Here is a 12,453-nt window from a genome sequence, read left to right as displayed (position 1 = left end):
ACTCCTTTTTTCCATCTTTGTTTAATCTCGTAACCTGTTTCTGATTCTGTACAGTGTGTTTAAGCTCTGTGACCCTAAAGGTTTCCCCGTGGACAGCAATACAGCTGCACCGAATGTTTCTTGACATTCACAGGACACAAAAAAGAATAGAAGAGACTGCTCGTGCCTCGTCAGTGAATCAGCAATGCAGACGGAAATGCCGAGTACAGAGAGAAAGACATACTCAAGCAAATTTCAGATGTCCTGGAAAGAATAATTCGAGTTTCCTATGTAAAGTGGCAGTTCTAGATCACTATTACCGACCCAGACCAAAGAGACAAAGAAAGTGACATTATTAAAAATTTCAAGCATTTTTTGCTTGGTATCTAAAGTAATAGCACACAGAAAACATAAAATGCTATTTGTTTAAGTAACATGGTGTCATTGCCTTTTCATTATCGTACAGTCTTGAGGTAGGGGGGCAAACTCAGGGGTATTGGCCCCTGTTGGTCCTCCCCTAGAAGTGCCCCAGCAAAGAGGCATGCATTTTGTAAAATCTCTCTAAGGGGCAGGGGCAAAAAAGGAATGAATGAATGAATGAATGAATGAATGAAAACTGATGATGAATATTAGTTTATTCCAGAGATTTCACAACAGATGGGCAAATTACTTTGTATTCTTTCTTGAGAATGAAAAGTAAAATTAAAAGTACATTTCAGTGTACTTATTATTTTAGTTATTTTCATTCTTTAAAAGTCCCCAGAATGCAGGAAACAAAGTGTCTGAAACTCAGATTTTCCCGGGGTGGGATCCACAGAGCCCCCACTTTGGTTTCTAAATCCTGCTTATTTCTGAGGTCTGAAGGTTGACAAGTATGCTCATTACACATTTTCAAAATGGTTGTTCCCACGCTATGTTCCCTCCCAACAAGGAACATGTGCTCTGGAAAGAATTCCTCAGTCTCATCCACTAGACATGCAGATGATCCTGTCCTACCACTTTCCTAAAAAAAAAAAAAAAAAAAAAAATACTGCGGTTGCTTAAATATGAATGACACATACGCAAATACCTATATATGATTCCTTTGTGTTTGGATATATACACTCACATTAAGGCTGTTACAAAATCAGACTTTCACTACACAATTAATGTGGCCAAAAATGTTTTTACAATAACGGTCTTTTCATGATATGAACATAAAATTTGAAAATAATAATAATGCTTTCGGTCAGATTCACCTTTAACTTTGTTAACTGTGTGTTTTGTCTGTTTTGTCGGCAAATGAATTACACTCAAAATACGAGTGTAGGGAGGTGGACAGAGAGTCTGTAATCATAACTGTACGTAAACATGCAAAAGGTACAGTTACACTTAAAGAGACGGTTCACCCCAAAATCAAAAATACATATTTTTCCTTGGGCATGAAGTGCTATTTATTCTACATATTTTAAATTACATTTCAGTTAACACATAGAAGCTTTTTCATTAGACGTTTTGTAGTTTCTTTGAATTTGGGTTTTGATTGTAGAAAGAAAGTAGTTCTGTTAGATTCGACTGCAGAAAGAAAGAAATTCCTACGTGAAACTGCTCGTAACAAGGTCTGTGAATTGTCTCGCATAACTGGGTCATGATTTCTGGAAAGAGACACTAGTGTTGAATTTTTCAAAAGTAGTTTTGGCGCTTTGAGCACTACAAGCTGAGTGTCATCTAGTTCCATTATATTCAAGAGAAGGCAGACATCTCTTCGACTGATATTGCCACAACTCAGCAACTCACACCAAAACTTTTTAGAAGGATGAATACCACTACAGATAAGAGGACAAATAAGAACTTTTGATTTTGGGATGAACTGTTCCTTTAATGGACAGTGAAAGGGCAACTGATGAACTGATAAACAAAAGATCCAGAAAGTCTGATCATATCATCATGCTTGTAGTTGACCCCGCAGTTATTTAAGGTCAAAAACAAACTGCTCAGAGGCAAACCTTTTTCCCTGGGACACTGAACGAGAACAAAAGGAAAACACTATTGAAACAGTGACTGTTCCCTTATCTAAAAGTAGGCGCAGACTACATACAGCTTATGCAAAATTGTGGAGTACTGCCAAATTCAGAATGCAAATATAACTTCTAAGAACTCCTAGGGCTGTGAATCTTCAACAGCACGTCGCCACAGTATCTCTACAGGATATTGTCCTCAATATTGGTGACAGAGCAAATACACAGAGAGCTCAGGAAGCATATTTATCCTGGGTTTAACACTTCAGTCCACACAAGATAAATTATTGATGAAGGGCAAGGAGCAAGACAGACAACTGTACCAACGAGCAGTCATGACAGGGGAACACCCAGACAAATGAGGGCAAGCACTGACAACCACCAGGTAACTTTTAACCGTTTATGTAGCAGGATTGATTACTTTTTCATGTTTTGTTTGTACTGAAGCTCTACAGACTAAAGCATAATGTAAATAACACACGTACCTGCTTTCACTTTGTCTCCAGCAGAGCAACGTCCACTTGGTTCAGTCAAGTCTGTGATAACTGTGTCCCTCTGAGCGTGGCAGGTGTGTGCAGAGGGGAAGTGTCTCTCTGTCTGACAGGTGCCTCAGTCCCTTTGCTAGAGAACAGGTACGGGCGTGAGCAGCAACAAGCCCAGCCAGTCATGGGAGGAAGGTGTGGGGTGGAGCAGAATGTGTTTGTCTATCCATGTGTGTGTGCGTGCGTGCGTGTGTGTGCGTGCGTAATAGAGGTTGCTAAGAACTCATTTTTGTTTACTACATATCTGCTTTGTTCATGGGAGTCAAGCAGGCACATACCTGTCGTACAGGTGGCTGACAATCAATTGGGAGAGCAAGCGAAGCAAAAGGGAAGGAAGAGGGCAACGAAGACAAGGTGCACAGCACGGCATACATAAATGAAGCGACTCGCAGCAACATCTCCTGTGGGAAATGCTGCTCTCATGCTCACTGGGTAGGAAAACCCAGGAAGCACAGACATCATTAAAATGAGATCAAGAACAACACCCACAACAAATCTGAGATAACAAACAGGAACAGTGGTCCACACATCATAAGAAATCATATAAAAGCCAATCCTGCCATTAAAAAATGAATATATTGAATTGTTTTTTATATTTGAGATGGAAAGCTTGTTTTTTAATACAAATAGAATCTAGTAAAAGTCAGCTATGACTTGGCTTAACCTTCTGAAGCTCATTTTCTAGGTAGAAAGGCAGATTAAAGCCTACAATAAACAAAGTGTTTGCTCAATGTGAGTGTTTGTATAAGTGAAAGACAAGAAGAAAAGAAGTCAATGTTCCAGCAATCGTTCCTACAATTTCTTCAACAAATTGCAACAGAAAGCACTGGCCCCAGTGTGGTCTCTTTGAAAACACAACATGGAAATGAGCCGACCACTGTTTCTACACAAAAAGCAATCTCACGCATGCTGTGCATACACTTACGAAGCCTTTTCAAATCAGAAAAAGGGTGTGAATAGATTTCGCAACATGTCACAGAGAGAGGGTGGGAGGGTGGAAGAGGAAATTAGCAAGTCTGAGAGCCAAAGTTTCACTCTGGTGAGCACTTTGGCAAGTGTAAACGCTCAAGTCTATTATCTACCTGGATCCCTCTCCCTCTTCCCCCTTAACAAAAAACCAGTCGGACGGCCTTGCCCAATGGTGCTGACTCCAGCAGTGAATCATTAGGGTGCTGCTGGCGCAGAATTAAAACGAGAATGCAAAGTATCTGAACTTAACCCCCACCTTTCTGCCACCACACCAAGACACGGAATGACAAAAATGCACGTAGAAAAGGAAAACGTCTGTAGCTGCTCAGTAAAACATTTAAAATTAATACCATGAAAATGAGGCACTGTATTATCTAAAAGCTCAGCAGTTTTATACCTTTTTGTAACTTTGTTGTCATCAAGTTTGTCAAAAGGATCAATACTTTTTCAAAGCCTGAAGCAAAGCTTTTTCCCAAAACTAAAAAAAAAATCTAAGCACTCATTGAAGATATCTGTTCAGTTTAGTCTCGACAAGATTTTTGGCTTGCAGCAGTTTTCAGTGACTTTTTCAGTACCAGTAATGTGCACAGGTTGTTCTTTTAAAAAGAAAAAAAAAAGCCTTTGTTGTGTGCCTAGGACTCTATTTTCTTTCTGCCATGTTATCAAAAGAGTTATCAAGTATTGTTTTTTTTATACTAGTATTGTAACAAAGTTTAAAAATCTGGTATTGTGACAAATGACAGATAAAAATAGGATTGTACGTTATGATGCATTGTCACTGCCCATCCCATCATTGTCGTCATTGACAGTCTTTGAATAGTATTCTAACTAATCGCCAAACTCACATGCCATCCTAATGATATACAGTATCCAATACTAGAAATACTCCAGTATCAGAATGAAGGTATTAAGTGTGTTTGGAATTGGTGGCAAGTGTGTGTTTAAATTATGTATATATGGAAATACAGTACATAGCCAAAAGTATGCGGACACCAAACACTAGTTCCCTATGTGGTGTTGAGAATCTCAATGAGTGGGAAGACTTACAAAGTCTGAAAGAAAGAGTTAAAGTTGCTTCATTTGACTCACAAGGAACTGCACACGCATTAAGGCCACAAAGTTTCAATAAGTGACTAACATTTCAAAACCAGACGTGTCATGAAGTTATTTAAGAAGGAGGTTCTCAATATTTTCCTAAGGCAACCCCTTACAAATAGAAAATACACCAGACCCTCTCATGTATGTCCTATGGAATAATTTGATATAGCCCATTTTTTTTTTACAATTCTACTTAGTTATGTGAAAGAACCACACACAAGAAATGAATCAGATACATATTAAACATAAATTAAAATTTTGACCTCCCGCCCATTTCAATAAAGCTATATTTATGATGCTCATTATAGTTCTTTTTTTTTTCCAGTCAACTTAATTTGTTGTTTTAAAAGTCTGTCCATTTTAACAATCTCTGACTGCCTTGACATCAGTCCCATGTAGAGAGAGCTGGTTTCCACCATTAACAGGCAACATGTGCTTGACTGGCAGGAGGAAGATTTAGATATTATAGACTGATAGATTAGAATGTAATTTTTAAACTATTTTCAGATTTTAAAAGTTTAAATATTTTATGTTGAACAACAAAGCCTTTTAAATATTCTTTATATTGTGATAATTTAAATGAATATATTTGAAAACTTTTCACAGACCCACATTAAGAACCACTGATTAAAGAGGATGTGAGTTTCTGATGTCATAAATTTAGTCACTTATCAAAACTTTGCTGCTTTAATCCGTGTGCCCCAGTATACTTTGCACTCATTTCCAAAAACTTTCCTGTGACAACTTTGTAAAGTCTGTCTCACTACAGTGCTCACATGGCCGCAAGCACAGTGAAACGGCTACAGATTGCTATAATCCTTCCTCCTGTCCATACTGGCCATGAAGACATTCCTCCCAAATGCACTTAAGATTGGGCAGAGGGGTTGAAAGGGCTGATCCCAGACTGTTGCCACATATTAGAAGCACACTTAAGTATCACTGAATTATCACTGAATGCTGTATGTTAAAATTCCTCTTAACTTAAACTAAGCTGCTTATTCAAAATAATCTGACAATTATTTTCTTGAGTAATCCATTAATTTATAAAGTTTTGATGAAAAATTAGTCCAACATGACATCTTCAAATTGCTTCTTTGGTCCAGCCAACAGACTCTTCATTTACAGCCACAAGACAGAGAAACAAATCCTCACATTTAGGAAGACGTCAACAAACGTTTGACATCTTTGCATGAAAAATGACTGAAACGATTAGAGTATCAAACTAGTTGCGAAATAATTTTCTTTAGATCGACTAATCAATTATTCAATAAAAACGACAAATCATTGCAGCCCTACCAAGAAATACACAAAACCTGTTCAAATACTTTTGGCTGTATGATGTAAAACCAGACTCCATTTTAAACAATCATTTTTATGCAAGTTGCATCAGGAGAGTCATCTTCTACTGGAATGTATTAAGGCATTTTAATATAAACAGCAGCATCTGTCTGTGTGTAGTACAGCACATGGACATGGAAGAATATTTGTATATCTTTGTAGTTTACAGAGTCATATCAGTATATGTAACTGCTTTTAACATTTACCAAGTCCTTTAAAACTTCTATAATGTCAAACTGTAGTCCGCTGACCTTAACCAGGACCATCTACTGCCATCTGCTGGAGAAAATGGTTCACACAGACACACAGATGCTACACACAGTGAGGTTTGTATAAAGATGAAGTGTCTGTTCCCTCATTTTGAGCCGTCCATTCAGTGTGACCTGATCACCTTAGATGTCTTGACAGTTTCCTCCTTCATTTTCCCATCAAGCCCCCTGTCTGAGATGAGGATAACTCTGCACCGTACGTTCTATCCCCTCCTTCAGACTGACCACCGGTCTGTAGCCCAGATCCTGCTTGGCGCGCTCACAGCTGTAATAGTGGTGGGTTCCGGCCAGGGCCACTCTCATTGGTGTAAAGGTGGGTTTAAAGGACACTAGAGGGCGCAGGATGAGAGCCAGCAGCCAGAGGAGCAGGGCCAGTCCATACACAAGAGCATAGGGGAGGTGGTAACGGGGGGCAGCGTATCCCAGACCCACCAACACCTCGGACATGAAGTCCCAGAATCTAATTGGCTCATCATTGGTGATGTGGTATGCCTGAAAGTGACGTGGACATTAAAAGATTTAGGATGTATTCACTTGAAATACAGCTTGCGAAGCATCCACAAATAAAAAATCTGACACCAAACACTGAGAATTGCCCATTTGCCAGGGGCAAGTAAAATGTCATGTCGGGCTGGTAAACTCATGTGCCTGATCGGGTAAGTGGTACAAAATAAAAAAAAATAAAATAAATTGATTTATACAAAAAGGCAGAAACACAATTTTCAGCCTCTCTGATGTGAAGATTTACAACTTTTGTTACCTTATGAAACTTAATATATTTGGGTTTTGGAGTGATGACAAGAGACAATATTTTATAGACACTACAGCCTAACATGACGATTAACTTTAGTCTTTGTTATTATCTGATAACTGCTAACACATAAGAAGTGACTTTGGACAAGTAGATTTCTGACACACTTTCCCCGACAAGTGAAATAAAAAACAAAACAAAAAAAACAATGTTGAACAAGCAATATCACAATGTTGGCTCTGACTTTGATTTTATTCTCACTCACTTTTCCACATGTGGGGGAGTCTGTCCTCAGGCGTTCAGCAGCCAGGATGTGGCCATGAACTACATTCTCTACAAAGGTGAAATCCACTAGATTGGTCCCATCACTGAAAAAACAGAGAATTAAATTAAAACTATACCAATAAGCACTAAAAAGCATTTAATCACAACTCCTTTTCCTGTAAAGCGCAAGTCATGAAACAATTTTGATTCAATTCAATTCAGGGGCCAGCAATCGATATGAGACAACAGCACATTCACATTTAACACCATCAGTTACATGTGTAACATCTGCATTAAAGTCACAAATATGAGCATTTAGTAACAGGTTTTGAACAGCAATAGTCAGGGAGAGGAAAGAGGAGAGTTAAAAGAGACAGTCAGTTCCCTGCAGTCCAACAAGGCTGTCTGTGTGACACAGCAGATCATCCCTCACTCTCTCACCGCCTGGTTGATCGCTACCTCCCCTTCACACAAGGCAAACAATAAAATTATTATGCTGTTTTTTTTCTGACTCAGTTAATCTCTGCTGTGAGGTTTTTACAACAGAGTTTTGTTGTTGTGGCCAAGATCAACTTTCACTTGGTCCCAGCTGCAGCACAGACCTACCAGAAGTTGAGATGTAACTCTTAACTTGCTTCATGAACACTAAACTAAGCGTTAAAATACAATAAAAACTCTATTGTCTGGCATACTCACTTTTAGTCACAGGAACTGTTTTAGCCAGCAGCAACACACTATCCACCTGATCTCATGTCAGAAACGCAGCTGAGTCTGTGCAGCAACACTGTCTCCACAAAGAATCTCAACTCAGCTACTCCTATTGCATGATTCCTCCTCTCTAGGTGTTTCATCTCATCAGACGCTTGGACTTTAGGTGGTCTGACAGCAGCAAAAAAATGTTTGCCTCCTCCTGGCAGCCTCCTCATTCTCTCTCCTGGGATAACTGACTACAATCTTTACTAGATATAACATATCATGAAGCTGTCAGTAGCAAGAATACATAATGCCAAACAATCAATCATCAGGGCCTGGGTTTCCTTTACCACCAAAGTCTCATGATCCTCTGTGAACACTGACCTTATACAATTATTGTTATGCAAATACCATGAACCTATCTTTGCATTTTAACATAGGTGTCATGTGATCATGTATAAAAACAAAATTCGCCCTTGTAATTCATCAATCAAAAAAAAAAAAAGTTTATTACGTCAAAAAACATCTAAAACTAGGACGGGTTAAATGCAGCAGATAAATCTTACTGTATAACAGAAAAAGTGACAGACTTGCAATGAGAATTACAAATCAATCTGAATATTAAAGGTGATGATATGACATCATTGATCACTGAATTGATACACTGATCCAGACTGATTGTTAAACTCCTAGACAACAACATATCAGAATCAAGTATATTTGATTATGGTCTGAAACCACAAAAACATACAAATGTGATGATTTTACCACCATATTCTGATCAAACAATTTTGCAACAGCAACACAAATGTTAACAGAACTGGTCAGAACCTCTGAAAATTGGTGCTTGTGTGTCGGTTTTGCCTTCACACGTTGATAAATTAGTTATGTGTACTGCTTCCTGTAAGTTATTTGAGTTTACACGGCGCACAGTTTTTTATGAAGCTGTGCATTTACATTTATGAAGCTAAAACGGGGCTCAGCTTTGGAACAGTTATATCCACACTGCATGTCTGATGAACTGAACTATCAAAACTGAAAATATCTGACTATAATTGACCTTTCTCCCTCCATTTTTTTAATTGTTGATTGAATGCAACTGTGCTTCTGCACACACACACTTACATGCACACATATATGCTAATGGACTCATACTCTCACTAGATCTGTATTTATTCCATGTTTGTGCTTGTTTTATGTTGCCTGCTTAATATTTGCTCTTTGGTCACATGGTTGCTTGTTTGCTGACTTTTCTGGATTACATGGGATTGTATTTGTTTACGTACAATGCTTCCTTCTTTTAGCCTCTAGGGTTTTTCAAATCTCACCTACACAATTAGCTTTTTTCTTTCTTTTATTGTTGTATTGCTGCCCTGTTTTATTGCGCAAAATAAACAAATAAAAATGAAAAAGCCCCTCCATTAGAGTTGAGGTTCGGGGGAGCACTGAGCACAGCGTCCTGGTCACTCACTTATCTGAGCCTCAATTATTCACACATAATTACACTTTTAAACATTTTACATTGATAATTGCTGAAACAACTATGTTAATTAGTGGATTAAGCGAGTCAGATTGGCATTAATGTAATAAATCAATTCCTTCGACTTACCCAATGATGAACTTCATCTTGCCTCTGCGAGCTGTGTCCACTAGGATGGGAACCAGCTGCGGGTCCCGAGGGCCAAAGATGCCATGAGGCCGGATGGCAACCGTGAGGAAACCCTTCTCCTTGTTACAAGCCTCGAGGACCAACTAAAACACAGCAGCAGTGGAAAATATTAAACTCTGCACACTTCAAAACAGAGGATGCTGCAAAAGAGTCCTCTGATAATTTCCTCTCGTCTCTCTCATAGGTGTGTCTGATTGTGAAGGGCACAGGACAGATGACTTGCAAAAGACAGAAGAAGTGCATGAAAGATGCACGAAGTACTGCTGAAGATGATATTAAGTTGCTGTATAATGCTGATGAAAATAAAGACAATTACACAAAATACATTTTGATAATGATCTTGCTGAGAGGAAGGAGCAATTCCAGAGAACTGTGACTGAATCATTACAGTACATAACAGGGTTAACACAGACACACAGCATCCATTTCAAACTGACTTTTGAGGAAGAAACATACAAATTCCATGTGGAAATGTACCAAACAATATTGTTTTGAGGCCAAAGTGCTACCTTCTCTTGCTCTATCTTGGTCTCTGTGTAATAGTCAATGGGCTTCTTGGCGTACGGCAGATCCTCTCTTCCATTCTTAACGTCTGTCCCTTCAAACACCACACTGGCGCTGCTCGTCAGGACCAGTTTCTGACAAATTCAAAAAGTTACACCACTTCAGTGACATCTTTTATCATAGGTATAAACACAAGAAAAAGCCATGTTTCTCATTCCTTGACTGCCTCACCTGTACTCCCGCCTCGATGCAGGTCTGAATAACGGTGCGTGTGCCCTGAATGTTGACCCTTTCAAACAGCCGCCGGTCATCGCTGGCAGGGGCTGGGGAGGCACAGTGGAACACCAGGGACACGTCCTTCAGAGCTGGCAGCAGAGCCTGAGGCGGAGTGTGACAGACACTTCACAGCTATTGACAATTTCACCAGAAGCCACAGTCCAGGCCAGAGGTGTTTATAAAGTCTTTTGGGGAAAATCTCAAGTGTTCACTGGCAATATGCAAGTAGTTCAGGTCTCTAAAACCTTAAAAATGGCACAATGTTTGACCATTTTCCTTATACTTAAAAATATTTAAACATCCAAGGCCTAACATGTCACTGTCTTATTTATGTTGCAGGGGAGACCTGGGGCAATTGTAACGTTTTCGTTCATATATATCTGCACTAATTAATAATTAATAATACCATTGATATATTTTCTCTAATAAGAACAAGACTATAATAATACATTTAATGTAAGACGTCAGACTGTTACAGTTGCCCCTGTGGTGGGGGCAGTTGTAACACTGAAGAATACGTTATACAAATCTACAGCTCAAAGTAATCACATTACTGCTGTGGTGTCTCATACTGTTACAAAAGATTTTTTTGTATATAGTTCAAATTCTGTTCTATTGTCATCATATGCATTCAAAGGAAAAGTCTGTTTCTATTTTTGCAGAAGACTCGACAGCTATTCTTGTGGAAACTTGATTTAAATTATGTGAATTGAGTTAAAAGTAATTTTACATTTAGAGAAATATGTTCATTTTCTAACATAAAAGTATGTCAACGCAAACAAACAAGGTTTTTACACTGGGCCACGTGGCTCATCTTGCAGCTAGGATAAGTTTTCATATTCTAGCCAGCAACATCAATACTAGCGTAGTTTGTTCATGGTCATTTTTAACAATAAACCACAGATAATTTTTTTTCAAGTTTAAATATCATCTAAACATTAGACAGCAGAAGAAAAATACTGTCCATCCACAAAGTAACTCCAACGTCACACCGCTGACCCTTTTTCTGGGTGAAAATAACCATTCTAATTTGAATGGCGGTAAATACAAATTCCCAGGTCTTTGCCAGTTCAAAAGTACAGAATAAGAAAACCACATCATTGTTTAGCTATTAGGAGCTCAAACCCTATGACCTGTCAGGTAAGCAATTACACTATGTCTTTGCCGATATACGATCAGCATCGTTACTTAGAAAAGATTTAAGATATAGAGGTCCTTTCAGTCTGCCTTCAGTAGAGTGGACATACCTGACCTACACAACCACCTGACTGAGTCTTCATTTCAAACAAGTCACTTTTTTACATTGTTAAGACACTTTATTTTGTTGTCTTTGCAGACTATTGATCCATACTCCACTCTGAAAGCAGATGTTTTATGGTAAGGACAGACTCTTGTCTGATTCACTTTGATCTACAGGCACAATCAGCACACAAACACACATACTGACAGGTTGCTTTTACAGTGCGTTTAAAGGGGGGCAACGTTGTTCTCAAGACAGGGATGTGAGGCACTGCTGTTCTTATCCATCGCCTCCTGTTACAATTGCCCCCAGTCTCCCCTTCTGTTTGCTAACTCCACCAAGACTTGAGACTTGAGACTTGAATGTGTTCAGTTAAGTCAGTCTTTCAGTCAAGTGTCAAGTCCCTAGTTTTTGTGATTTTCGATGTGAAGTCTCTGACTGTCTCACCTGTTTGTCACAGAGGTCTCCCTGGTAGAAGGTGACACCGGGCAGCTCGTAGCTCTGACGGATGTCAAACACACAAACAGAGTAGCCTCGATCCAGCAGCTTCTCCACCAGGTGTCTGCCCAGGAAACCAGAACCCCCGACCACTGCACACCGTTTATTACTCTGCATGGCCCCCAGAAATTAGATTATTGATACAGATCAAGCACAAAACTCAGCACCAGCATCATGTCGTAAGCAGAATTGCACCATTATGTATTTTTTTTAACTCACCGGTCGAACTCGCGTGGCCATAATGACTGAAAAGTGATCAACAGGTGAGAGAAACTGTGGTAAAATGTATCAATAAATGCTCTTAATTCTACCAGACGCAGGGCAATAAAGGTGACAACTTTTAACAGAAGAAGCACGCGAGACTAC

General features: G+C 39.1%; 1 protein-coding gene across 1 annotated transcript; it reads right to left on the bottom strand.

Moving 5' to 3' along the window:
* Positions 1 to 6,119: 6,119 nt before the first annotated feature.
* Positions 6,120 to 12,356, bottom strand: nsdhl (NAD(P) dependent 3-beta-hydroxysteroid dehydrogenase NSDHL). The gene is made up of 7 exons (XM_084718429.1): positions 12,307 to 12,356; positions 12,037 to 12,198; positions 10,305 to 10,451; positions 10,079 to 10,207; positions 9,510 to 9,652; positions 7,209 to 7,311; positions 6,120 to 6,684 (listed from the first exon to the last, which is right to left on the bottom strand). The coding sequence occupies exons 1-7, from the start codon at positions 12,325 to 12,327 to the stop codon at positions 6,352 to 6,354; spliced, it is 1,038 nt and encodes a 345-aa protein (XP_084574555.1). The 5' UTR covers positions 12,328 to 12,356; the 3' UTR covers positions 6,120 to 6,351.
* Positions 12,357 to 12,453: the final 97 nt, after the last annotated feature.

This window comes from Lutjanus erythropterus, chromosome 5, assembly GCF_056507025.1.
Source record: "Lutjanus erythropterus isolate fLutEry1 chromosome 5, fLutEry1.hap2, whole genome shotgun sequence".
Lineage (NCBI taxonomy): Eukaryota > Metazoa > Chordata > Actinopteri > Lutjaniformes > Lutjanidae > Lutjanus > Lutjanus erythropterus.
This window is presented reverse-complemented; position numbering and strand designations above follow the sequence as displayed.

Bases quoted from the DNA above. Each gene is read 5' to 3' on its own strand.
- nsdhl (XM_084718429.1), bottom strand. From the start codon at position 12,327: ATGGCCACGCGAGTTCGACCG. The intron at 9,653-10,078 runs GTAGCACTTTGG...GCTGTGTTTTAG, and splicing joins CCAAGATAGAGCAAGAGAAG to TTGGTCCTCGAGGCTTGTAA. The intron at 6,685-7,208 runs GTGAGTGAGAAT...CGTCACTTTCAG, and splicing joins ACTCCCCCACATGTGGAAAA to GCATACCACATCACCAATGA.